Genomic DNA, 27,359 nt, shown 5'->3' with positions numbered 1-27,359 from the left:
GTGGGGATGGTGGTGATAGGTCAGGGAGGAGGGTGGGGGAGGGTAGCAAAGAGTACAATGGGTGAATGGGGATGGGGATGAAGGTGATAGGTCAGAGAAGAGGGTGGAGTGGATAGGTGGAAAAGAAGATAGGCAGGTAGGACAAGTCATGGGGACAGTGCTGAGCTGGAAGTTTGGAACTGGGGTGAGGTGGGGGAAGGGGAAATGAGGAAATTGGTGAAGTCCGCATTGATGCCCTGGGGTTGAAGCGTTCCGAGGTGGAAGATGAGGCCAATTGTTATAGTTCACTTGAGAATGTAACTTCTTAAAAAAAGTTTTGTGATTTACATATGAAAGAACTGAAACTAAAATGGTCATTCTAACAGATGAGAGATTTAACAAACAATTGAGGTATTTTCAATGTATAATTTCAGTTACATCACACTGCAAATGTGTTGCTGGTCAAAGCACAGCAGGTTAGGCAGCATCTCAGGAATAGAGAATTCAACGTTTCGAGCATAAGCCCCACACTGTAAACTTTTGCTATAAATTCTGTGTCTTACAATTGTGTCCTCCACAACCACCTGATGAAGGAGCGGCGCTCCGAAAGCTAGTGCTTCCAATTAAACCTGTTGGACTATAACCTGGTGTTGTGTGATTTTTAACAGTCCAACACCAGCATCTCCAAATCATGGGTCCTTAAAATAGCATTTCACAATCAGCTCCCCGCCCAATTAGCGTTGCAGTCTCAACACCCTAAGGCAAGGCTCATTTCCTGTTGAAACTGAAATCACATAAACAAACAGACAGACTGAGAGGTCCTGGAAGACATTGCTTGCAGAATGAATACAATGGACATGCCCAGACACCAGGAGAAGGGACAGTTGCACATATTTGTTCGTATAGGACATACAATGAAAAGTCCTCCAGAAGACATTCTCGCCCACTCATGGAGATGGTTGGAATCCCCTGTGCCCAGTATTAATTCAATTGCTGCTACAGGATGCTTGATTAATTTCCATTCTGTTTATTCTTGTTTTAATCTCTTCACAATTTTCACCATTGTACTGTAACTGCTTCACAATCATCACCTTTGTGTTGTACCCCTATAAAAATATGCCTACACTTTCTGTTCAGGAAGTGCAGTTGGCCATCTGTGCAGAGAATCTGTTCTGTGTCAGCTTGGGTTATTTTCCCTTCCGTGATATCGCTTTGTGTAATAAACCTCTTGTTAATTTCATCTCATTTGTGGTCTCTGGTCCATTGGCTCACATCCCAAATGGCCACACACCACTACGTCTATTTGTATGATTTGGAGATGCCGGTGTTGGACTGGGACGTACAAAGTTAAAAATCACACAACACCAGGTTATAGTCCAACAGGTTTAATTGGAAGCATATTTGTATGTTCCAGACACCTACCACTCTCTGTGTGAAAGACGTTGCCCCTCTGGACCCTTTTCTCACTCTCCCCTCTCACCTTAAACCTATGCCCTTTAGTTTTAGACTCCCCTGCCCGAGGGAAAATCTACCTTATCTATACCAGGTTATAGTCCAACAGGTTTAATTTGGAAGCACACTAGCTTTCGGAGCGACGCTCCTTTATCAGGTGGTTGTGGAGTCCGCAGAATTTTATCTGTGTCTTACAATTGTGTCCTCCACTACCACCTGATGAAGGAGCGTCGCTCCGAAAGCTCGTGTGCTTCCAATTAAACCTGTTGGACTATAACCTGGTGTTGTGTGATTTTTAACTTTATACGCCCCAGTCCAACACCGGCATCTCCAAATCATACCTTATCTATGCCTCTCATGATTTTATAGACCTCTATAAGGTTACTGTTCAGTCTCCTACACTCCAGGGACAATGTCCCAGTCTATTCAACCTCTCCTTATAACTCAAACCTTCCAGTCCAGGGAGCATCCTAGTAAATCTTTCCTGCACTCTTTCGAGTTTAACAATATCCTTTCTATAGCAAGGTGACCAGAACTGCACACAGTACTCTAAATGTGGCCTCACCGACGTCTTTTACAGCTGCAACAAGACATCACAACTCCTGTACTCAATGCAATGGAAGTAAACATGCAGAAAGCCTTTTTCACTGCCCTGTCTATCAGTGAATCCATTTCCAAGGAGTTGTGAACCTCAACCCCCAGATCTCTGAATTCTATAGCACACCCCAGGGTCTTACCATTAACTGTGTAAGTCCTGCCCTGGTCTGTTGTATCAAGAACTCAACACCTTGCATTTATCTAATTTAAACTCTATTTGCCATTCCTCAACCCACTGGCCCATAAACTTCTACACCACCCACTATATCTCAGTGTCCTCCTCTAACGTACTAACCATACTTCCAAAACCCACATGCAAATCATTTATATAAATGACGAATAACAGTGAGCTCAGCACCGAACCCTGTTGCACATCACTGGTCACAATTAAAAATCACACAACACCAGGTTATAGTCCAACAGGTTTAATTGGAAGACACTAGCTTTCGGAGCGACGCTTCTTCACCAGGTGGTAGTGGAGGGCACAATTGTAAGACATTGATAAAATTCTGTGGACTCCACTACCACCTGAAGAAGGAACAGCGCTCCGAAAGCTAGTGCTTCCAATTAAACCTAGTATAACCTGGTGTTGTGTGATTTTTAACTTTGTACACCCCCGGCCAACACCGGCATCTCCAAATCACTGGTCACAGGCCCCCAGTGCAGACAACAACTGACTACCACCCCGTCCCAAGAAGTTCTGGGATATACATATTAATGAACCGGCAACCCATCCTTAAAGGTAGAAAACTTAAAAGCGATCTAGGTAGCGTTTCAGTTGCATGATACTGAAATCTTTCGCTATAAATTCTGTGGCTTATGACCCTGCTCCACAGCTGATGAAGGAGCAGCGATTCGAAAGCTAGTGCTTCCAAACAAACCTGCTGGACTGGAACCTGGAGTTGTGTGATTTTTAACTTAGCTGAAAAATGTGTTGCTGGAAAAGCGCAGCAGGTCAGGCAGCATCCAAGGAGCAGGAGAATCGACGGTTCGGGAATTATGACCTGCTGCGCTTTTCCAGCAACACATTTTTCAGCTCTGATCTCCAGCATCTGCAGTCCTCACTTTCTCCTAGTTGATTTTTAACTTAGTCTACCCCAGTCCAACAGCGGCTCCTCCACATCATTCTGCAGTCACATCAGAGTGAAGTTCCCCAGCAATTTAAACTTGCTTTCAAATGTTCGATGTGTACCAAGTCCTGGGGTACAGCTGTAAACAGAACAAACAAAGACCCACATTCATTAATCCATACACTCACCTTCCTGCTGCAATGAAGGAGATTGTGATCTGACAGCCGGCGAGGAACTCTGCCGCTCTTAAACAGCGGAGGGAGAGCAAAACTGAAAGCAGATTTCATTAACTGGAAACTGCCTTCCGGGAAATGCTGCATCACCCTGGTCTGGCAGTGACAGGTTTGCAGTACAAGCATTGTCAGAGGTTTGAGAGGCTATTCTAGGTCATCTTCCTCAGGAGAGAGGAATCAAAGTGACGGGGAACTCGGAGTGGCGTTGGCACAGGACAATACATTCCTACCTTATGCGGAATCCTCAATGTGCTGCGGGTATTTTAGACACCATGGGGGAGGGGGAATGCGAGTGAATTGCTGGTGGGATTTTCAGCAGAAACTTCTCCCTGCCCCCAAAGGGTGGTCCAGTTCAGGCTCATATCTTACACCGACTCCAGATCAGCTTTACACAATCCCCTTCACTCCCTCCACCCCCTCACAATCCCCCTCACTCCCTCCACCCCCTCACAATCCCCCTCACTCCCTCCACCCCTACTCCCCCTCACAATCCTCCTCACTCCCTCCACCCCCTCACAATCCTCCTCACTCCCTCCACCCCCTCACAATCCCCCTCACTCACTCCACCCCCTCACAATCCCCCTCACTCACTCCACCCCCACTCCCTTCTCACAGCCCTCCTCACTCCCTCCACTCTCACTCCCCCTTCAAAATCTCCCTCACTGCCTCCACCCTGACTCCCTCCACCCTCACTCCCCCCTCACAGCCCTCTTCACTCACTCCATCTCCCCTCCCCTCACTCCCCCCTCGCTCACTCCATTCCCCCTCCACTCATGCATGCTCTCCTTCACACCAACACCTCTCACTCCTCCAGCTCACCCCACTCACCCCGACTGCCCGTCCTCTCCCCACTCTCCCCACTCACCCCTCACTCCCTACTCACCCCTCACTCCCCGCACTAACCACTCACTCTCACCACTCACCCCTCACTTTCCCCACTCACCCCTCACTCTCCCCACTCACCCCTCACTCACCCCACTCACCTCTCACTCTCCCCACAGCCCCTTACTCTCCCCACTCACCCCGCACTCACCTCTCACTCTCCCCACTCACCCCTCACTCTGCCCATTCACCCCTCACTCACCCCTCACTTCCCCCACTCATCCCTTACTCCCCACACTCACCCCTCACTCCCTACGCTCACCAATCACTCTCCCCACTCACCCCTCACTCCCCACACTCACCCCTCACTCTCCCCACTCACCCCTCACTCCCCACACTCACCCCTCACTCCCCACACTCACCCTTCACTCTCCCCACTCACCCCTCACTCCCCGCACTCACCACTCACTCTCCCCACGCACCCCTCACTCCCCGCACTCATCCCTGACTCTCTCCATCACCCCTCACGACCACTAAAACTCTCACTTTCACCCGTGCTGAACCTAATTCCCCTCAATTATCCTCACTCACCCTCACCCCTCCAACACCCCCCATTCACCATCACTCTCCCTAATCCCCCCTCACTCTTCCCAATCCTCTCCCTCACTCTCCCCAACACCCCCTCACTCTTCCCAATCCTCTCCCTCACTCTCACCATTCACCCATCACTCCTCCCACTCACCCCTCACTCCCCGCACACACCTCTCACTCCCCGCACTCACCACTCACTCTCCCCACTCATCCTACTCACCCCTCACTCCCCCTACTCACCCGTACCTCCCCCCACTCACCCCTCACTCTCACCACTCACCCCTTACTCTCCCCACTCACCCCGCATTCTCCCCACTCACCCCACACTCATCCCTTACTCTCACCACTCATCCCTCACTCCCCCCACTCACCCCTCACTCCCCCCACTCACCCCTCACTACCTGTACTCACCCCACACTCCCCGCACTCATCCCTCATTCCCCACACTCACCCCTCACTCCCTGCACTCACCCCTCACTCTCCCCACTCACTCCTCACTCTCCCCTCTCACCCCTCACTCCTCTCACTCACCCCTCACTCCCCACACTCACCATTCACTCTCTCCACTCACCCTACTCACCCTTCACTTCCCCCACTCACCCCTCACTCCCCCATTCACCCCTCACTCTCCCCATTAACCCCTCACTACCCCCACTCGCCACGCACTCTCCCTACTCACCTCGCACTCACCCCTTACTCTCACCACTCATCCCTCACTCCCCCCACTCACCCCTCACTCCCTGTACTCACCCCTCACTCTCATCACTCGCCCCTCACTCCCCACAATCACCCCTCACTCTCCCCACTCACCCCTCACTCCCCGCACTCACCTCACTCTCCCTACTCACCCCTCACTCCCCACACTCACCCCTCACTCTCCCCACTCACCCCTCACTCTCCCCACTCACCCCTCACTCCCCGCACTCACCTCACTCTCCACACTCACCTCACTCTCCACACTCACCCCTCACTCCCCACACTCACCCCTCACTCTCCCCACTCACTCTCCCCACTCACCCCTCACTCCCCGCACTCACCTCACTCTCCACACTCACCCTTCACTCCCCACACTCACCCCTCACACTCCCCACTCACCCCTCACTCCCCACACTCATCCCTCACTCTCCCCACTCACCCTTCACTCTCTACACTCACCCCTCACTCTCATCACTCACCCCTCACACTCACCCCTCACTCTCCCTACTCACCCCTCACTCCCCACACTCACCCCTCAATCTCCCCACTCAGCCCTCACTCCCCACACTCACCCTTCACTTTCCCCACGCACCCCTCACTCCCGTACTCACCCCTCACTCTCTCCATCACCCCTCACAGCCACTGAAACTCTCACTTTCACCTTTGCTGAACCTAATCCCCTCAATCACCTTCACTCACCCTCACTCCTCCAACATCCCCCATTCACCATCACTCTGCCACATTCACTCTCACTCACACTCTAAATCACCACCTCACTCTTTCCAATCCTCTCCCCCACTCTCCTCCACCCCTCCACTCTCCTCAACCCCCCTCTCTCTCCCCAATCCCCCCTCACTCTCCCCAATCCCTCCTCACTCTCCCCAATTCTCTCCCTCACTCTCCTCAACCCCCTCGCTCTGCCCAATCCTCTCCCTTACTCTCCCCAAACCCCCCATCACTCTCCCCAATCCCCCCTCACTCTCCCCAACACCCCCTCACTCTCCCCAACACCCCCTCACTCTCCTCAATCCTTTTCCTCACTCTCCCAATCCCCCTTCAGTCTCCTCAACCCCCTCATTCTTTCCAATCCCCCCACTCTCCTGAACACCCCCTCACTCTCCCCAATCCTCCCCCTTATTTTCCCCAATCCTCTCCCTCACTCTCCCCAAACCTCCCCCTCACTCTCCCCAACACCCCCTCACTCTCCTCAATCCTTTTCCTCACTCTCCCAATCCCCCTTCAGTCTCCTCAACCCCCTCATTCTTTCCAATCCCCCCCACTCTCCTCAACACCCCCTCACTCTCCCCAATCCTCCCCCTTATTTTCCCCAATCCTCTCCCTCACTCTCCCCAATCCTATCCCTCACTTTCCCCAATCCTCTCCCTCACTCTCCCCATCCTCCCCCTCACTCTCCCCAATCCTCCCCCTCACTCTCCCTAATCCTCTCCCTCACTCTCCCCAATCCACCCCTCACTCTCCCCAATCCTCCCCCTCACTCTCCCCAATCCTCCCCCTCACTCTCCCCAATCCTCCCCCTCATTCTCCCTTGCTGGCTCCTGCAATGCCTCACTAACACCTACCCTTCTTCCTTCCTTCTCACTATCCACCTTCACAGACCCCACCCCCCCTTACTCCTCCCCACCCTGAGTGATCCTCCTCATTGCCCTCCACACTCACTCTCAGAGCCTGACTCTCCCCCCACATGCTCACTCCTGGTCTCCTCATTTCACCTCACCTCATTCCCGTCTCTGCCGGAACAACGATCGGGTTCCCTGAGCCTTCATTATCCACGCCAACCCCCTCCCCCAATCTCCACCTTCAAAGGACCATCCTCTGCCATTCTGCCCCTCCCTCACCGAACACATCCTGCCCTCCCCTGCACTATGAGCACCCCATAGAGACCACTCCCTCCACCACACCCTGGTCCACTCCTCCATCACTCCAAACACTATCTCCCACCCCTGCCCCCATCCCCGGTACCTTCCCCTGCAACCGCAGGAGGAGTGACTGGCCCTCCCTCACCTGAGGGAGGGATTGTGCCATTTCATTCAGAAATCTCCTGTCCTCAGGCGGCAGCTCATCAACCAGGTGAGGTAGCACCTTCACCTGCTAGTAACTGCCTTTCTGGAAACCGCCCCTGTCCTGTTCAGTCTGTAAGGCCAGAGGGATGACATTGGCCAGTAGGGATACCAGCTTGCATCCTTTGGGAATTTCCTTCCTGACTGAGGAGCTTGCTGTATTCCTGTTACGGCCCATTTCTCTATAACCCATCTCCTTCATATGCCAACCTTTCAACTCGGCTTCCTCTGGGAACATTTGGAAGTCTCTCAAAGTTGGAAAAGGGGTGGTGTGGGTCACTCAGACTCAGCAGTTTCCCCTTCACAACTAGTATCCCTAATCTCCAAAGGAGATTATTAAAGAGCTACTGGGATGCTACTTGGATCTGAAGGTTTGAGTTATAAGGAGAGTTTGACAGACTGGGACTTGTTTTCTCCTGGAGCGTAGGAGGCTGAGGGGTGACATTATAGACATCTATCAACTCATGAGGGGCATGAATAAGCCACAGCTTTTCCCCAGGGTAGGGGAATCTAAAACGAGAGGACATAGGTTTAAGGTGAGAGGGGAGAGATACAGCAAGGTCCAGAGGGGCAATGTTTTTCACACAGAGGGTGGTGAGTGTCTGGAACAGGCTGTTAGAGTTAGTGGTGGAGGTGAGTACAACTTTATAATTTCAGAAACTTTTAGACAGGTACATGGATGGGACACAGAGGGAGGGATATGGACCAAATACAGGCAAATGGGACTAGTTTAAATCGTGAAAACTGAGCGGCATGGACAGGTTGGGCCAAAGGGTCTGTTTCCATGCTCTAGATCTCTCTGACTGTATAACGATGTGTCTGTTTGGGGTCTTTCTTCTGCTTTTAAAACTCAGGTTTCAGCGAGTAAACATGTCCCTGAGTTCAAAGGCCTGCTCCAAAATGCAACAGTTTATTTGGGGAAATGCGACAGGAGAATCCAGGAGCTGAACACTAATTAAATGGAGAAAGACTGCAGAAAGCTACAGAGTGGAGTGGTTAGGGAGTCCTCATCCATGAATCTCAAAAACACATAGAGATGGACAGCACAGAAACAGACCCTTCGACTAGTCCATGCTGACCAGATATCTGAAACTAATCTGGCCCCATTTGCCAGCACTTGGCCCAGATCCCTCTGAACCCTTCCTACTCATATACCCAGCCAGATGCCTCTTAAATGCTGTAGTTGTACCACATCCTCTGGCAGCTCATTCCGTGCACGCACCATCCTCCGTGAAAAAGCTGCCCCATAGGTCCCTTTTCAATCTTTCTCCTCTTGTTATTTGATTTCTGAAGATTTCTCATTTTCCAGTGGTCCTTTAACCTGTGAATATCTGCCACCAATCAACTTTTGTAAGTTGCTGCCTAATCCGAGCGAAATTGTCCTTTCTTCAATTGAGAACTCTGACCTTTAGATCCAGTCTATCCTTTTCCATCACTACTTTAATACTAATGGAATCATGATCACTTACCCCAAAGTGCTCCCACATTGACACCTTGCCCTGCCTTATTTCCCAAAAGTAAGTCAAGTTTGTACCTGCTCTAGTAGGTACATTCACATACTGAATCAGAAAGTGTTCTTGTACACACTTGACAAACTCCTCTCCACTCAAACTCTTAACACTAGGGCAGGCCCAGTCAATGTTTGGAAATTTAAACTCCCCTACTATCACCACCCCATTATTCTTACAGATCACCTTACAAATGAGCTTCTCAATTTCCCATTGACTATTGGGAATGTCTATAATACAATCCCAATAAAGTGATCATCTCCTTCTTATTTCTCAATTCCATCCAAATAATGTCCCTGAATGTACTCCTTGGAATTTCCTCCCTAATACGGCTGTAATGTTATCCCTCATTAAAAATGCCTGTCTTGCACTCCTCTCTAATTTTTCTATACATCTATACCCTGGAACATTAAGCTGCTAGTCCTATCCATCATGTTCTGTAACTGCTACGATATCCCAGTCCCACGATCTCAGGTCATCTGCCTTTCCTGCCAGGTCTCTTGCATTGAAACAAATGCAGTTTAATTTGTAAGTTCTTCCTTGTTCTCTGCTTTGTTCCTGCCTGCCCTGGCTATTTGACTTGCTTCTTTTCCCAACTGCACTAGCCTCAGGCTGGTCTTCCTCACTATCTTCCCGGCTCCCAACCTCCACTAGTTTAAATCTCCCCGCCAGTATATTAGTCCCCTTCCAATTCAAGTGCAATCCATCCTTCTTGTACAGGTCACTTCTAACCCAGAAGAGATTCCAATGATTCAAAAATGTGAACCCTTCTCCCCCTGCCCCAGCTCCTCAGCCATGCATTTATCTGCTCTATCCTCCTATTCCTACTCTCACTCACCTGTAGCACTGGGAGGAATCCAAATATTACTATCCTCAAGGACCTCTTTTTTGACCTCCTGCCTAATTTCCTATATTCTCTTCATGGAATCTTGTCCTTTTCCCTTCCTATGTCATCAGTTCAAATGTGTACATCGATCTCCAGCTGGTCCCACTCCCCTTTGAGAATATTCTGTACTCTCTCCAAAATATCCTTGATCCTGGCACCCTGGAGGCGACACACCATTCTTTCTTCTTGCTGCTGGCCACAGAAACATTATTCTGTGCCTCTGACTAGAGAGCCCACTATCACAATCGATTGTTTGGAACCCGACATACCCCTCGTTACATTAGAGCCAATCTTGGGACCAGAAACCTGGCTGTCCGTGCTACATTCCCCTGAGAATCCATCACCCTTTATGTTTTCCAAAGCAGCATATTGCTTGAGAGGGGGATAGCTACAGGAGAATCCTGCACTACCTACTTCCCTCTCCTACCTTTCCTGACGATAACCCATTACCTGACTGTATCAGTAGTTTTTCTCCCTTCCTATAAATGCCATCCATCACACACCCCAGCTCCTGTAAATTCCTCATTGCCTCTAACTGAATCTCCAACCGATCCATACGACCTGATAGGATTCACAACCAAACACACTTCCTGCAGACACAGTCATCAGTAATGTGGAAATTCCCCCTAATTTCACACACCTTGTACTATCTACAAGATACCCTGCAGAAGCTCACCAAGTATCCTCAGACAGCACCTTCCAAACCCATGACCACTTTGATCTAGTAGGACAAGGGCAGCAGGTACTTGGGAACACCACACCTGCAAGTTCACCTCTGAGCCCCTCACCAGCCTGACTTGGAAATATGCCTCCGTTCCTTCATAGTTGTTGGGTCAAAGTCCTGGAATTCCTACCCTACTTGCATTGTGGGTCAACCCACAGCAAGGAGACTGCAGCGATTCAAGAAGGCAGCTCACCACCACCTTCTCAAGGACAAATATCAATGCTGGCCCGAGTCCCACAAATGATTAAAGAAAAACATCCGACAGGAAGAGCTCATCACTCTACTCAGGACCATCTTTGCACCTTTAACAATTGGCAGAAAATAGCACAGTCTTACTGTTCCAAAAACACTGAGTCATCAAGAGTCATAGTACAGTATGGAAATAGACCCTTTGGTCCGACTCATCCATGCTGATCAGATATCCCAACCTTATCTAGCCCCATTTGCCAGCACTTGGCCCATATCCCACCAAACCCTTCCTATTCATATACTCATCCAGATGCCTTTTAAATGTTGTAATTGTACCAGCTTCCACCGAGTACAATTACACCATTTAAAAGGCTTCTGGATGTGTATATGAATAGGAAGGGTTTAGAGGGATATGGGCCAAATGCTGGATGGAAGTGGGAACACTTACAACACTTAAGAGACATCTAGCAGCTCATTCCATGCATGCACCATCCTCTGTGGGAAAAAGTTGCCCCTTAGATCCCTCTCTCCTAAACTTATGCTCTCTAGTTCCACCCCATTTACCCTATCCATGTCCCTCATGATTTTACAAACCTCTATAAGCCTCTGATGTTCCAGGGAAAACAGCCTCAGCCTATTCAACCTCTCCCTGTAGCTCAAATCCTCCAACCCAGAGAACACCCTTGTAAGGTCTCTTTATTCAACAACAGGACCTTTCCATTAAGTGTATAAGTCCTGCTCTGATTTGCCTTTCCAAAATGCAGCACCTCGCATTCATCTAAATTAAACTCCATCTGCCACTCCTCAGCCCTGGGATAACTTGGGACCCATGCTTTACATTTTTAAAAAAGTTTAATCTATAGACAAATCTCAATAAAACAAAAAATAATTCACCCTCCTCACTATAATACATTTGCAGTCAAATAGAGTATGATTAGACTGGATAAGCCATTTAGCTGCTTGTCTGTTGTGAGTTTCTCCAAAGTCGGCTGTGAATTCCACTGTTTGTTTATTCTTCTTCAACCTAACTCCCAAGTCGAGAGATTCTTGAAAATAACAGGTGGCTGTGAAGTTCACTGTCCAGACAGTCCAATGTGCAAGTTGACTGCTCCCTCTTATTCTCACTTCCCTCCGAGTCCCTGTTCTCTCCATTCTTTCAAAGTATCTTGTCTTAATCTTCTTTTTCCAAAGTTCCAAAACAATGCATAGCTTATAAAACAGTGATTACCGCTCCAAGAATTTGAGGGAATCAGCTCCAACACGGAAAAAAAAACCTCAAAGCGGGAGCAATTCTTTACATGCACAGTTTTCTTCCATCCTCCATCTTGGATTACCCAGAATCCAACAGGAAGGCAAACAAAATGCTGTACTTTCTTTCAAGGGAAATGGAATGTAAAAGCCAAGAGCTTTTGCTAAAACATGTATGAGGCACCAGTCAACAGCAGCTGGAATGCTGTGAAAAGTTTCGGGTTGCGTTTTCTAAGGAAAGGTGCACCAACATTGGAGGCAGTGCAGACAAGGTTCGTAGGCCGATCCTAGTTGACTAGGTTGGGCCTGTACTTCTTGGAATATAGAAGGAGGAGGAATGAATGGATTGGAACATACAAGATTCTTAGGGGATTTGAGACGGGAGATGTGCAGAGGGAGAGGCTGAACAGGCTGGGACTGTTTTTCCTGGAGCGTTGGAGGCTGAGGGGTGACATTACAGAGGGTTATAAGATCATGAGGGGCATGGATAGGATAAATAGACCCTGGGGTAGGGGAGGGCAGAACTAGAGGGCATGGGTTTAGGGTGAGAGAGGGGAAAGATAAATAAGGGATCTAAGCGTCAACTTTTTCATGCAGGGGTGTTATGTGTATGGAATGACCTGCCAGAGGAAGTGGTGAAGGATGACACAATTACAAGATTTAAAAGGGACCTGGATGGGTACATGGATAGGAAGGGTTTGGAGGGATATGGGCCAGGTGCTTGATTTTAGCAAGCAGTTAGCAGATATCTGGTCAGCATGGACGAGTTGGACCAAATGGTCTGTTTCTGTGTTGTACACTTCTATGATTCTATGAAACTAAAAAAACCTTGCACAATGAAAGGGAAGTGGCCAGTTCACCTAGCTCAGGGTTTTTTTTTTCTCTGGTTTGCTTTGGCTTGGTTTTAGCAAGCAGTTAGGTTGAAGTTGCTGGTCAAGTTTTAGCTGGGGACCCAAAGACATGGTCCCATGCTGATTTTCTCTCTCTCTGCAATCTCTCTCCTGTCATTGCCTGTGTTGGAATTTACCTTATTGCCAAGGGGTGTGTTATGGGACATTGCAGGAAATCAAACAGCTCTTCATTTTCCCATAGTTATATTATTCTAAGCTTGGTTTTCTTTTGTTCATGTGAAAGTAAATTCTGTTTTGTTTAAAACCAAGTGGTTTGACCAGCTACATCGCTCCTGGAAGATTCACCCCACGTCAGCTTAAAACAAGGGCTCCCTTGTTAAAATGTTTTAAGGGGTCTGGCCTGGGCCATAATAATACGCAGTTCCCCAAAGGTGGCAATACAGGTGCTCAAAGTGATGAAGAAGGCATATGGTATGCTTGCCTTCGTTTACCAGGTCATGGAGTACAAAAGTTGTCATGTTGTAGCTATATTGTTAGGTTGCATTTGGAGTATTGGTCACCACATTATCGGAAGGACATGGAAGTTTTGGAGAGAGTGCAGAGAAGGTTCACCAGGATATCACCTGGTCTCGAGAGCAGTGGCTATGAGGAAACGTTAAAAAGACTAGGATTGTTTTCACTGGAAAGACGGCGACTGAGGGGAGACCTGATAGAGTCTACAACATGAGGGGCAGAGATAGGTTGGATAGTCAGAGGTTTTTTTTCCAGGGTTGAAGTTTCAATTCCAAGGGTGGACAGGGTCAATGGGAGAGGGGGCAAGTTTAAGGGAGATGTGTGAGGGACGTTTTTCACGCAGAGAGTGGTAGGAACCTGAAGAGGTGATGGCAGAAGTTACATTAGCAACATTTAAGAGGCATCTGGATGGTTACATGAAATAGGGAAGAAATAGAGGGATACAGACCAAATAAGGGCAGATGATTTGTCTGTACGTTTAGTCAGGGCATGATGTTTGGCACAGGCATGGAGGGGCGAAGGGCCTATTCCTGCGCTGTACCTCTCTTTTGCTCTTTTGTTCTCTTTGTCTCACTTATTCTGTCGGTTTTTGCATTTTGTATGTTTGAGCACAACAGGAATTGGGAGGAGCCTCAATGTGCGCAGAGTCACATAGGAGAAACCGCACACTTGTTACTTGACCTTTTTAACACAAAGCTATCAGCAAGCTGTCAACATGATTTAACAAGCGTTAGCCTAATTTGTATTTTTATTCCCCTTTTCTTTCCACACGTGATTAGAAGAGAGCGCAGTTTACCGAGGGGTCAAATGCTGAGTGAAAATTGTTCTCAGGAGAATTTCTCCACACGCACACACACACACAAACACAAAGGAGAATATGAAATTCGGATGCTATCTCACACACAGTGTTGTAATCCTGAGCCCAGGAACTAATACAGTTATGTTGTGCTCTCCTGATCCCTCATGAACTGGTGTTGATGTATCTCGCTTTCTCCCCCAAGAGGCAATAAGGCAACATTGCAGATCTAAACCACAGGGGAGGCAATGGCTTAGCCCTAGTCATATTATTTTTGGGCTATTAATCAAGGAACTCAGCTAGTGTTCTGGTTCAAATCCTGCCACAGCAGATGGTGGACTCTGTATTTAATTAAAAATTACACAGAGGGTGGTCTGTGTGTGGAATGAGCTTTGTTAAGAAGTACTTGATTTGGGGACAAGAACAACATTTAAAATTCATTTGGATGGACACATGAAGAGGAACGTTTTGGAGGGATATGATTCAGGAGCAGGCAGGTGGAAGTTGTTTAGTTTGGGATTATAGTCGACACGGACTGGTTGGACCAAAGGGTCTGTTTCTGTGCTGTAATGACTCGATCTAAAGCTGAACATGAAACCACTGTTGATTGTCAAAAACATCCATCTGGTTCACAAATGTCCTTCAGGGAAGGAAATCCACCATCCTCACTTGGTCTCACCAACTCGTGACTCCTGACCCGATGAGGTTTAAGTCTCAACAAGGACCTGGCTTTACCTGTGGAGAGGAAAGAGAATTTCTGTCTGGAGAACAGTCACCGGGACAGTTCTCAGAAAGGGTCACTGGACCCAAACTGTCCACTCTGAGATGCTGCCAGACCTGCTGAATTTCTCCAGCTATTTCTGTATTTTGTGTCAGATATTCAGCATCTGCAGTTCTTTGTTTTCTTCTGAAAATCCTTGGGTCTGAATAAGTGATAATGAAGTGTCAATTGGGGAAGGGGCTAGAATTCTGAGCAGACCCCAGTCCTGACAGGTGTGCTGTTTCCACCCAGCTGTCACTTCAGTGTTAAAAAAAACGAAAGAAAAAGACCATCAGTTCTTCCTCCAATTCTACCAAGCTGAGGTTGTGCGTACCGAGGGAAACAGGAGTTTAAAACCCATTTCCCAAAGAAAGATGAAATTCTGAGTGTTTCCATGCACAAAGTCCTCTTCCCCCAGGATGGAGAGTGGAGTTGAGAAACCACCCTATCACACTACAATCCTGCAGCTATTAGACACAGCCAGCCACAGCAGGATGGGTCCCAGCCCGTGCCTCAGAACCAGCTCCTTCTATATCAGTGGTTGGCTACTTTCACAAATTTGCAAGCTGCAGACTTGCCCTCCCTCTCCCTTCTATTACTAACCGACCCAGCTCTAGTGACTGCAACATTAGCAATGCAACGGCCCAGCAGCCAGTCAGTGTCCAGGAAGGGTTTTGACAGTCACTGACTCTGTGAGTGAAGTTAAAAATCACACAGCCCAGGTTATAGTCCAACAGTCTAACTGGAAGCACACGAGCTTTCGGAGCGACGCTCCTTCATCAGGTGGTTGTGCCGGAGAGATTCTCACATAGGGTCCCATTTCCTGATACGATGGGACGTCCCGGTGTGTTGGCTTTGTGTACCTTCGGAAGGCAGTAGAAGTCGCCTACACGAGAAATACGTGACATGAGGGTGTGTAGGGAACTCTGAAGGACTGGATCCAAAGTCCTGATCAGTGTGTTTCATTCACGGGTGTGTTCTTTGGTCGGATCAGCTGATAGTCATCTGTAGTGTTCCTGGTTGTTCAGTTGTCGGTACACTTCCTTGCAATAATCTGTTCTATTCTGAACGGCAATGGCTCCTCCTTTATCTGCTGGTTTGATGACAATGTTGTGATTGGTTTGAGAGCCTGGATGGCATTGCGTTGTGAACGGGTGATGTTTTGTTCTACCTTGTGGGTACGGCTGATGAACCTGGCATTTATATATTTCCTGGCAGTTTGAGCATACATGTCAAGCCCAGGGCAACTGCCCTTTGGTGGGGTCCATGTTGACACCTTCTTTGGTCGCTCCTCTACAGATCCCTGTGATGACTGTTCCAGTTCATCAGTGGGCTCAGTGGGATCACTGCCAGCACCTTGAAAGAATTCCCGGAGTCTCATTCATCTGATGAACTCCTTTGTGTCTGCTGCCAGAACTAAAGTGGTGGTGGGGCAGAAGTTGAGACCCTTGCTCAGGACTTCAATCTCTTCCAGTCGAAGAGTGTGGTCCCATAAGTTGATAATAGACTTCCCCGCTGTGATAATGTTATCCAGTCATAATGTGAAAACCACCTGATGAAGGAGTGGCGCTCTGAAAGCTAGTGTGCTTCCAATTAAACCTGTTGGACTATAACCTGGTGTTGTGCGATTTGTAACATTGTACACCCCAGTCCAACACCAGCATCTCCAAATCTGTGAGTGAAATCCTCCTAGATTTCCACATCAATGTTTTAATTCGTTCAGAGAATCTGGGCAGCATTTATCACCGTCCTGAATGAATCCCCCAGTTAAGAGTCACATGTAAGCCAGTCCAGGTAAGAATAGCAGACTTCCATCCCTAAAAAGCATTAGTGAACCAGATGGAACTTTACAATAGTCAGCAAGTGGCTACATCTCAGCTTTCGGCTGGAACAGCAGATGCTGGGATCTGTACTGAAAACAACAGATGCTGGATATCACAGTGGGTCAGGCAGCATCAAAGCTAACGTTTCAAGTCTGATGACTCATCACCAGAGCACATTAGGCTGGATCATATTCCCAATTTTATGGAATTCACATTTTGTTGCAGGATTCCTGGCCTCTAACCAATGTTTAACAGCAGCCATTGAGGGGTTCTCAGTCTGGTATTACCCCTTCATATCCATCATGCCAGACAAATCCAAAACTGGAATTATGTTTTAATTTCATAAGATGGGCACATGATATACATCCCATTTTACACAGTGTGCCTTCTCATTTGTTGAAGGCTTTGTCCCTTGATGTAAAATCTGAAAGGAGCAAGTTCTTACTGAGAACTGCTACAGCAAAGCTGTAAACCTCATCAGGAAACTGCGAGACATTCTTTGACCGCACACTCGAAATTACAACCGTTAGAGTCGGGAACTGTGATATATATCTCCATCTCAGAATGAGGAGTGGCTCAGATTGGACCAGCCTCCACCACTTCCTCTGGCAGCTCCTTCCATACACGCACCACCCCCTGCTTGGAAAAGTTACCACTCAACCTTTTTAAATCTTTCCCCATGCACCTTAAACAGTCACATATCACCAGGTTATAGTCAAACAGGTTTATTTGAAATCACCAGGTTTTTAAGCACTGCTCCTTCATCAGGTGACTCCAAAAGCTTGTGATTTCAAATAAACCTGTTTGACTATAACCTGCTGTCATGTGATTTCTGCCCTTTGTCCACCTCAGTCCATCACCAGCATTTCCACATCACCTCTAGTTTTTGACTCCTCTTATACACCTTCGAGTGCAGTAACATTGCAATCTCCTGTGCTCAGTAATGTCTGAATATTCTGCTTATTGTATGGGCCAGTTTACCTCCAGGATGTGGTCAGGGAAGTTGCGCAAACACCGCAGATATTTCAATGTTTTTAGTATTTCTGCTCACTCCTTACTTGAAGAAATAGAAACTTGAAACTGTTTTCTAGCACTGGCCAGTTCCGTAATTGACTCAGAACAAACCCCAGCCATGGAATGTGTATTGAATGTGAGACTGCAGGGAATGATGATGAAGTTATTTATGGATCAAGAAAAAAGATGCAGACAGCTGCTGCCTGGAAAGAATAACTTTTGCTTTTGATTTATTTCGGTTCCTGAATTAGTGGATGTTCCTGTGACTGATACGGAAGAAATGCAGGGTTCTGTTCTGAGTGCACCACAACACGGCTCACAATATCAATTTCTCCACAGTTAGCAAAATGGCTCATCGATGTTTTTTTTCATTTATTCACAGGATGTGAGCATTGCTGGTGGGGCCCAGCATTTATTGCCCATTGAGAAAGTGCTTTTTTCTGAACTGCTGCAGTCCATGTGTTGTAGGTAGACCCACAATGCTCTTAGGGAGGGAGTTACATGGATTTGGACCTTGTGACCCTGAAGGAACTGTGATATATATCTCCAACTCAGAATGAGGAGTGGCTCAGAGCGAAATGTGACTGATGCAGCAGCTGAAGACCTGAACAGGCCGGGTCCTGATGGCAGAGCACACAGGCCAGCCACACAGTAGAGCGAAGGGCGGAGTGAATGGACCGAGCCCCACAGCGGAGCGAACAGGCTGAGTCCCCACGGTGGAGTGAACGTGCTGAGTCCCACGGCGGAGCAAATGGGTCAAGTCCCACGGTGGAGCAAAAGGAACAAGCCCCACAGCAGAGCGAATGGGCCAAGCCCCACGGCAGAGCAAACCGGCCAAGTCCCATCGCGGAGCGAACAGACCTAGTCCCACGGTGGAGCAAACAGGTCAAGTCCCACAGTGGAGTGAATGGGCCGGGTCCCATGGCGGAGCAGAATGAACAGGTCGAGTCCCATGGTGGAGCGAACTAGCCGAGTCTCACAGCAGAGTGGGGAGAACAGGCTGAATCCCACGAAGGAGCAAACTAGCCGAGTCTCACAGTGGAACAAATGGGTTGAGTCCCACAGCGGAGCAAATGGATCAAGTCCCAAGGCAGAGCAGGGAGAAAGGGGTGAACCCCATGGTGGAGCAGAGTGAACAGGCCTAGCCCCACAGTGGAGTGATTGGGCTGAGCTCCATGGTGGAGCGGAGTAAATGGGCGGAGTCCCACAATGGAGCAGAGCAAATGAGCTGAGACTCACTGCGGAGGGAACAGGATAAGTCCCATGCCGGAGCAGAGTGAACAGACTGAGCCCCACGGCGGAGCGACTCCTGGATGGAGGCCGGCATGTAGAGGCAGCGTGGCCTCATACCCTGGGGCCGACGGGCACGAACTGGAACTTTAATACTGATGGTCACTTATTATCATCCTGTATTTTGTGCTAATCTATATTTATTTGTACTCTGTAGCTGCACTTAAAAGTCTCTGTACCTTGGCTCTCTGTACCTAAGATGGTGCCAAAAGGCAATGTTACAAACTGTTTGAGTGCACATGACAATAAAGGCTGTTCTATCCGTGCCCTGACCCTTACACTCACCATGCCAATCCATGCCTGCACCATCTACCACAGACTGACCTCAGCACCCAGGCAGTGAAGTGGTCAAGTGGTTAGCACTGCTGTCTCACAGCATCACAGAACCGGGTTCAATTCCCGCCTCAGGCAACTGTCTGTGTCTGTGTCTGCGTGGGTTTCCTCCAGGTGCTCCGGTTTCCTCTCACAGTCCAAAAATGTGCAGATTAGGTGAATTGGCCATGCTAAATTGCCCGTAGTGTTAGGTGAAGGGATAAATGAAGGGGAATGGGTCTCGGTGTGGACTTGTAAGTGATCTAATCTAATCTAACATCTGAAGGCCTGGAGGGAATGGTGGACAGGCCGCAAAATCAGAAGTCCCATCTCGAACTATAGCAACTTGCCATTTCTGCCAGTCAGCCAATAGGGTTGGGTTGGGAGTTGCTGTTGTATATCACTGGAGATCTCACCATCACTTTCCTTTTTATACAGAGACCTGGAGCCTCACCAGGCTCTTGCTGATGGTTTGAGCGAATGCCCAGTGTACTCCCACAGTGAGTGGATCTGAAGCTGCCCTGTTTAGCAACGTACTGAATGGCACAGAGACCTACTGCAGATAGGGTCACCTCAGGATTTGTAACATTGCTTAGAGCTGACGGGGGGAGCTGAAGGATGGATCCAGCCCTCCCCACTCCATGTTAATGTGACCAGCTCTCGAGGCAAAAGTGAGGACTGCAGATGCAGGAAACCAGATGTTTCGGGTAAAGGCCCTTCATCAGGAATGAAGGCAGGGAGCCTTTGGGGTGGAGAGATAAATGGGAGGGGAGTGGATCTGAGGAGAAGGTAGCAAAGAGTACAATAGGTGAATGGGGGTGGGGATGAAGGTGATAGGTCAGAGAGGTTGAGCAGATAGGTGGGACAGGAGATTGGCAGGTAGGAAAGTCATGAGGATGGTGCTGAGCTGGAAGGTTGGAATTGGGGTCAGGTGGGGGGACGGGAAATGAGGAAACTGGTGAAGCCCACATTGATGCCCTGGGGTTGAAGCAGAAGATGAGGTGTGACCAGCTCTCTGCTCAATCAGAACCAAGATCCTTCAAATTCCTTTGGACGTTGCATTGACACGTTGGACATAGAGGATCAGTTCGGTGTCAATTAGCCAACGCAAATCGTTGGAACTCAGGGTTATTCCATATTCCCTTGCCTTCCCAGTTGTGGGGCCCCTGCCCTCAGCCATCAGCACTGAATGGAATTCCATCCAGCTCTGTGTTTCTCTGGAGATTTTGCTGATGTCGGGAATGCAGGCTTACCTTGTTGAGTGTGAGGATATTTTATGCTGAGACAGTGGAAAATAAAGCTCAGTGTTTTTCGAATGAAGAATCCTTGAGGCAATGAAAAATTAAATTACAGGTTGATTTGGTAATGTCTGACCTATTGCTGTTCTAGAGACTACCTCGATAATACAGCGGGAAACATTGCTCTCTGGCAGGATAAGGCAATGTCTGAGCAGTATTCCCTGCATTTCAAAAATTGAAAAGTGATTTAATCAAAATTGACAGAATGCAAGGATTTGTACTGATTGAGGATCGCAGGACTCAGAACACAGTCTGATAATTGGAGTCTGACCTTTCCAGGTGAACTGAGGTGACATTCCTATTTCCTGAATATTTGCAAGTCCCATCCGCTAATAGGGGAAAACTTTAAATCTGAACTTGATGGAGCTTTTGTAAAGAAATGTGTTGAGACACATGGGACAATGGGGGTGACTGGGAATAGTGCTATATTAGCCATTGAAAAGTGGGATAGCTTTGAAGGGCTAAATGGCTTCCTCTTCTCTCATGTCCTTCCTCATGGATGAGCCTATGAGGAAAAGATACAAAAAGGAACATAACTTTGATGTATTTAAAGGCATCGTCATGATGGCGCAAGCAGTAATTTAGTTGGAATATGTAATAAGGCAAAATCCATCATTCTGTTCTCAATCGAAATCCTAGCTCTAACCCTATCGTAATCCTAACCCTAACTCACACTCTAACTCTAACCCAAACACTAAGCATAAACAAAACCCTAACATGAACTCTAACCCTAACCCTAACCCTAACTCTAACTCTAGTACTAACATTAACTCTAGCCCTAACACTAACCCTAATACTAACTCGAACCCTACCTCAACCTCTAACCCTAACCCTAATACCAACCCTAACACTGACTCTAACTCTAGCCCTAACTCTAACTGTAACCCTAACTCAAACCCTAATACTAACCCTAACCTTAACCCTAACAAAGCAAATCCCATCACTCCGTTCTGAGCTGTAATCCTAATCCTACCCTTAACCCTAACCCTAACCCTAACCTGAACTCTAAGTCCAACTCTAACACTAACCCTAACCTGAACTCTAACCCTTTGGGTCTGGGTGGGTTACTCTTCGGAGGGTTGGTGTGGACTGGTTGGGCCAAAGGGCCTGTTTCCACCCTGTAGGTAATCTAATCTAATCTATACCCACTTCCTCAACAAGTTCATTTCACACTCTGGGGAAAAAAATTGCTCCTTTTGTCTTTTTTAAATCTCTCTCCTCCTATTCAAGGCCCTGTGTGTTGTTGGAGGGGGTGGGTTATGATACAGTACAGTAGTGTGGACAGAGAGAGATTGGATTGGGTCAGAGAAATGCGACAGAGTTGGACTTTTGCGAAAAAAAGGCAGAGGAAAGACCTGAAACGTAAAAAATGGAATATAAGGCCCTCTGAAGTTGTGTGTTAAGGTTTGTGGAGTTTTTGGGTGTTTATAAGTGTTAAAATCAACTAGGCAAAAGTGAGGACTGCAGATGCTGGAAATCAGACTCTAGATTAGAGTGGTGCTGGAAAAGCACAGCAGGTCAGGCAGCATCCGAGAAGCAGGAAAATCGACATTTCGGGCAAAAGCCCTTCATACGGCAGTCACAGATGTTAACCCTTTCTGCTCTGAAACCCGTGCGCTAAGAAATGTGTACTTTCAGTCCTCAAACTGAATTCCTGCTCCTGCATAGTTTTGAAACTATTACTGTCTCTCTGACAGTGTGAATGATGAAGGGGGTTATTTCGATCTCTATCAGTGTGTATCTTACCTTCCAGAAGGATAATTGTTTTACAAATAGACAATATTACAACTTAAAACCTACAAGGCCAGTGGTGCAAACCTACAATGGGCCTCAAGGGAGGAGGTAGGGAATGATTTTCCACATCTTTATGTTTTGAATAAACAGGAATGTTGATTGGGAAAGGAAAGGAGAATAAGCTAGTGAAATTCTGTGAATGACTGCTCCTAATGTTGGAGAATAAGATTATATGTAGCTCCTCTGGTTAGTAATCCTTGTGTGTGTTATTACCCTGTAGTGAAACTGAGTAAAAACCAAATCCATTAAACCCCTTCCACTGACACTACCAGCAATCTGAGATAGTAACTTCACAGAGTGATGGTGTTCCAGATGGCAACATGATTCAAATTAACTGGGATTTTCATTATTCAATGATTACATCTGATATTAATGTATCTCAGTGTAATTGAGAGTAATACACTTGAACATTATTCATGAGGTTGATGTATCTCAGTGTTATTGAGAATAATCCTCTCTGAGATTATTCCTGCTATTAATGTATCTCAAGGTCGTTAGGAATAAATTACATTGAGATCATGACTGCTATTAATGCAATATGGATTATTGGGAATGGATTACCCCTCCAGGTCAGTAATTTAAATGGTTGGGAGATTAGGAGTCCTTACAGACATTAGAATAGAATAAATAGTCTTTATTGTCATGTGCACTTGTGCAGTGACAAGTTTGGAATGTTGTCTCTCGGATCCATTTTAGGTTCGGGGTAACTAGGTACACATACATTAACTGTTGTTACAAAATGGAAATGGTAAGAAAAGAAGACTAGCTTGGGAATACAGAGTTTACATAGTCCAGAATGAGACTAAAAATCATCTTTAAAGTATTCAAGTTGTAATCCTTTACACTGAATCCGTGCCCACCAGGTTTCTGAATACAAGGTATGAAACATTAATTCTGTTGACCAGAAACTGAATTGAACTCAACACATAAACACAGTGGTTACAAGAGCAAGTCAGAGACTGGCAATACTGCAGCAAATAACTCCTGACTTCCTAAAACCTGCCCCACCATCTACAAGGCACAAGTCAGGAGGGTGAGGGAATACTTCATACTTGCCATGGATGGGTGCAACCTCAACAACACTTAAGAAGCTCAACACCATCCAGGACAAAGCAGCCCCTGCTTGTTGGGCACCACTTCCACAAACATCCCCTCCCTCCACCCCTCGACACTCAGTAACAGCAGTGTGTACCATCTATAAGATACCCTGCAGAAGCTCACCAAACATCCCCTCCCCCCACCACCTGACACTCAGTAACAGCAGTGTGTACCATCTACAAGATACCCTGCAGGAACTCACCAAACATCCCCTCCCTCCACCCCCCGACACTCAGTAACAGCAGTGTGTACCAGCTACAAGATGCTTTGCAGAAACTCACCAAACATCCCCTCCCTCCACCCCTCTGATGCTCAGTAGTGGCAGTATATACCATTTACAAGATGCACTTGCAGGAGTTCACCAGCAATCCTCAGACAGCACCTTCCAAACCCACAACCACTTCCATCTAGAAGGACAAGGGCAGCAGATACAGGTGGAACATCAGACATGCACCTCCAAGTCACCCAATCACATGTTTATCACTGAGCCCTTTTCCTGAAATCCCATGATGAAGCAGAGTAGACAGAGGAAGGTTCTAACAGAGTCTGCCATAGTGACAGTGGCAGCAGGATGACATGGGAAGAGAATTGACAAAGAGCAGGAAAAGGTTTTTGCTCTAAATATATCCACTTTCAATATCGCAATGTGTGGATGGTGAAGAGATCAGCTAAATAAGGGAACTATTTGCTGGCATGGATTAATGTGTTGCATAAGTATATTTTTGTGGGACACAGAGAATACTTGGTCAGGAGTGAACTTTCCTTCCCTAAATGGCATCAGTGAACCAGACTGATTTTACTGTTATATAGATATGGGTATAAACTGGCAAATGTATAAACTTTATTTAAATTCCCACCGAATGGTGTGGAATTGGAACCCATGTACCTAGGGAATGAAGCCTGGTATCTTTGGGAATACCAGTCCAGTGCTATACCACAACCCCACCATCTCCCACTACCTTCAGCTTCACGTGTCTGCCTGTAGCTTACTCATGTTTTGTCCAGCAGAGAGCTCTCTGGCTATACACACATGAAGACATAAACACATACACACACAGGTAGACTGCAGTGTTTCAAGAATGCAGCTCACCACTACCTTCTCAAGGGCAACTAGGGACAGGCAATCAATACTGGCCCAGCCAGCGACACCCACATCCCACAACAGAATTTTCAAAACATTCAAAGTTATATCCAAGCACACCCCACAGGCATGCACACACACAGATACACCAACAGTCAGACACAGATATACACAGACACACACACTGACACAGACATAGACACATACATATTCACACACGTACACGTACATTGATATACATGCACACACACAAGTACAGACATACACACAACACACAAGTACACACATTTATTCACACACAGACAGACACGCACCAGTTCAGCTCCCTGGGCAGCTGTGAGAATGAAATGGCAGAACTTTCTGTCTGCACTTTAACTTTGAGTAAGGCTTAGGCCGGTCACAGTGCAGAAAGGAAACTCTGACTCCGGGTTGCAAGACCAGAGAGACACCAACCACCCAGCCCCAGCACCCAGTGAATGAATGGCAGAGGAACCTGTCATTCTCTGCTTTGTTTTTCTCCTGCCAGATTCTCATTTCTGCCCCAGCTGGTTCACCCCTCCCCAACCCTACTCCGCACTGAACAATTACAGTCACAATGAATCACATTCAGAATCATTCCAGTCACAACCAGTATCACTTACAATCACAGTCAGAATCAATACAATCACAACCAGTATCAGTTGCAATCAGTCAGAATCAATACAATCACAGCCAGTATCAGTTACAATCACAGTCAGAATCATTCCAGTCACAACCAGTATCAGTTACAATCACAGTCAGAATCAATACAATCACAACCAGTATCAGTTACAATCACAGCCAGAATCATTCCAGTCACAACTGGTATCAGTACAATCACAGTCAGAATCATTACAGTTAAAATAAAGTGCGATTTATTTTTTATATAAGTTGTTTGAGCTGTATCGAGTTTCCAATATGTATACATAGATTGGATATGCGGAATGCTCTGCCAGTTTCGAAGACTTGCTTTAAACACAGTAAATGTGACTGAGAGATGAGTCTACAGTATCGTATTGCAGGAGGGTTCCCGCCTTTTCTGCCGTTCCTGTCCGGGGCTGGGGCCAGATGGTGTACCTCCGCTCCCTTACACATACTGGCTCTCGCTGTAGCTTGCTTGGCCGGGCCTGTACTCTGCTGGACGAGCTGCCTGTGCCCTGGCTTTGGAACAGGAGAACCACAGCAGCCCACTGGCTGCGGTGAACAGGGCAGTTGCACCCATGCCAATGTACAGAGATTGCCCAAGTTCCCTCTTGACTCCCTCCGGGACGGACGGGCTGCGGAATTCCCTGACGATCTCGTTGGCTGTCCAAGCCACCGGGATCAGCTGGAGGATCCCGGAGAACAGCAGCGAGCAGGCGGCGGCTGACAGGAGCCGGGCTTTGCAGGGCTCCCCCTCGACCAGCCGGGTCCAGCTGGCACCAGCGATGCTGGTCAGGATGCCCAGCGCGCCGAGCACTCCGGCCGTGGTGGTCAGAGCCCGGGCTACCTGTAACTCGTGGTCCAGGGCCAGCATGGAATCGAAGGTGCTGCAGATCATCTCGCCGGTATCCTGCCAGACGCAGTCCATCCACAGCCCTTCCCAGGTCTGCTGGGCAGTCACTAGGTTGGCACCTTGAAAAGCGGGCACTTTCCAAAGGGGCAGGGCGCAGGTCAGGATGACACACAGCAAGCCATTCACTGAGAGAAAGAGAGCCGCAATCTCCAGAAGGACGTGCCCCATCTTTACTCCCCTTCCCCAGCTCTCAATCCCCCCTGGGTTCGCAAAATTAACCACCGACCCCCCCCCCCCCCCCCCAGAGGAAAACAAAACAGTTCTGATGTTAAAATGCTCCACTGACCAACCCCAACACAATCCCCTTTTTCTTTCGAATAAAACACATACACACTCGCGCACACACAGACGGACAAATCTTCAATAACCGAATCTAATGCTGATAATCAGAAACAAAAACAAATATTGCTGGCAAAGCACAGCCGCGTGTGTGGAAGGGAGAGAGAGAGAGAGATATCAAGAGTTAAAGTTTCGGCTCCAGCGATCCTTCTTCACAATCTTCTCTGCTTTTTTCACCCAAAACCAATTCAATGAGGCTGGGCGTGTGTTTTAATGTCTCCCACCTCGCAGTCAGTTGGTAGCCAGACTCTATGTCTTCTACTAAACAAAACAAAGTCACAATGTTTAATTAATTTGAGCCAAAGTTTGTTTTGCTCAGTCAGAGTTCACGCCGGGGCCAAGCAGCCTTTCCCACAGCGTTCACACACTCAAGAGCTGTCCCTTGACAGAGCGCCTCCTCCTGGTCACCGAAGCTCCCCCGGCATGTTCCGCTCCCGAGGTGAGTCCGTCAGTGCCTGGCTGTAACCTTGGGAAGCTGAGCGCCTGAGGAGGATGGAGGGGGGGTGCTGTCTGTGAAAGCGCACTGTCCTTTCCTGCCTTTGCGACTTGGTCTTTATACCAGCTTCAGGCCGTCCTTGAATCTCTCACTCCTCACTCAGGGATGTGACTCCCTCTCCCTGTTTGTTGCCAATCCAATGATGGAAAATGCGCTGTGAATAGCTGAGTCCAGCACCTGGGCTGCTGCTGTTAGACAGTTGAGAGATTTCTGGAGTTTAGTCTATAGGCTGCCTGCTCTGGTCTCTC

At 47.7% G+C, this 27,359-nt stretch overlaps 2 protein-coding genes across 2 annotated transcripts in view; both read right to left on the bottom strand.

Moving 5' to 3' along the window:
* LOC132832374 (guanylate-binding protein 1-like) overlaps nt 1-3,521 on the bottom strand; it is a 34,545-nt gene extending 31,024 nt beyond the window's left edge. The window contains exon 1 of the mRNA XM_060850320.1: nt 3,287-3,521. The gene's annotated coding sequence lies outside the window, so the exon portion shown is untranslated. The remainder of the gene's footprint in view (nt 1-3,286) is intronic.
* Nucleotides 3,522-25,573: 22,052 nt separating this feature from the next.
* LOC132832397 (claudin-4-like) lies at nt 25,574-26,460 on the bottom strand. The gene has a single exon (XM_060850358.1). It carries the CDS (start codon nt 26,442-26,444, stop codon nt 25,809-25,811), a length of 636 nt encoding a protein of 211 aa, XP_060706341.1. The 5' UTR covers nt 26,445-26,460; the 3' UTR covers nt 25,574-25,808.
* Between the last annotated feature and the right edge of the window lie 899 nt (nt 26,461-27,359).

This window comes from Hemiscyllium ocellatum, chromosome 35 (genome assembly GCF_020745735.1).
Source record: "Hemiscyllium ocellatum isolate sHemOce1 chromosome 35, sHemOce1.pat.X.cur, whole genome shotgun sequence".
NCBI classification, from domain to species: domain Eukaryota; kingdom Metazoa; phylum Chordata; class Chondrichthyes; order Orectolobiformes; family Hemiscylliidae; genus Hemiscyllium; species Hemiscyllium ocellatum.
Note: the sequence above shows the minus strand (reverse complement) of the source record. Positions and strands in the feature narration are given on the sequence as shown.

What these genes read in the sequence shown, in the direction of transcription:
- LOC132832397 (XM_060850358.1), bottom strand. Translation starts at nt 26,444, where the DNA reads ATGGGGCACGTCCTTCTGGAGATTGCGGCTCTCTTTCTCTCAGTGAAT.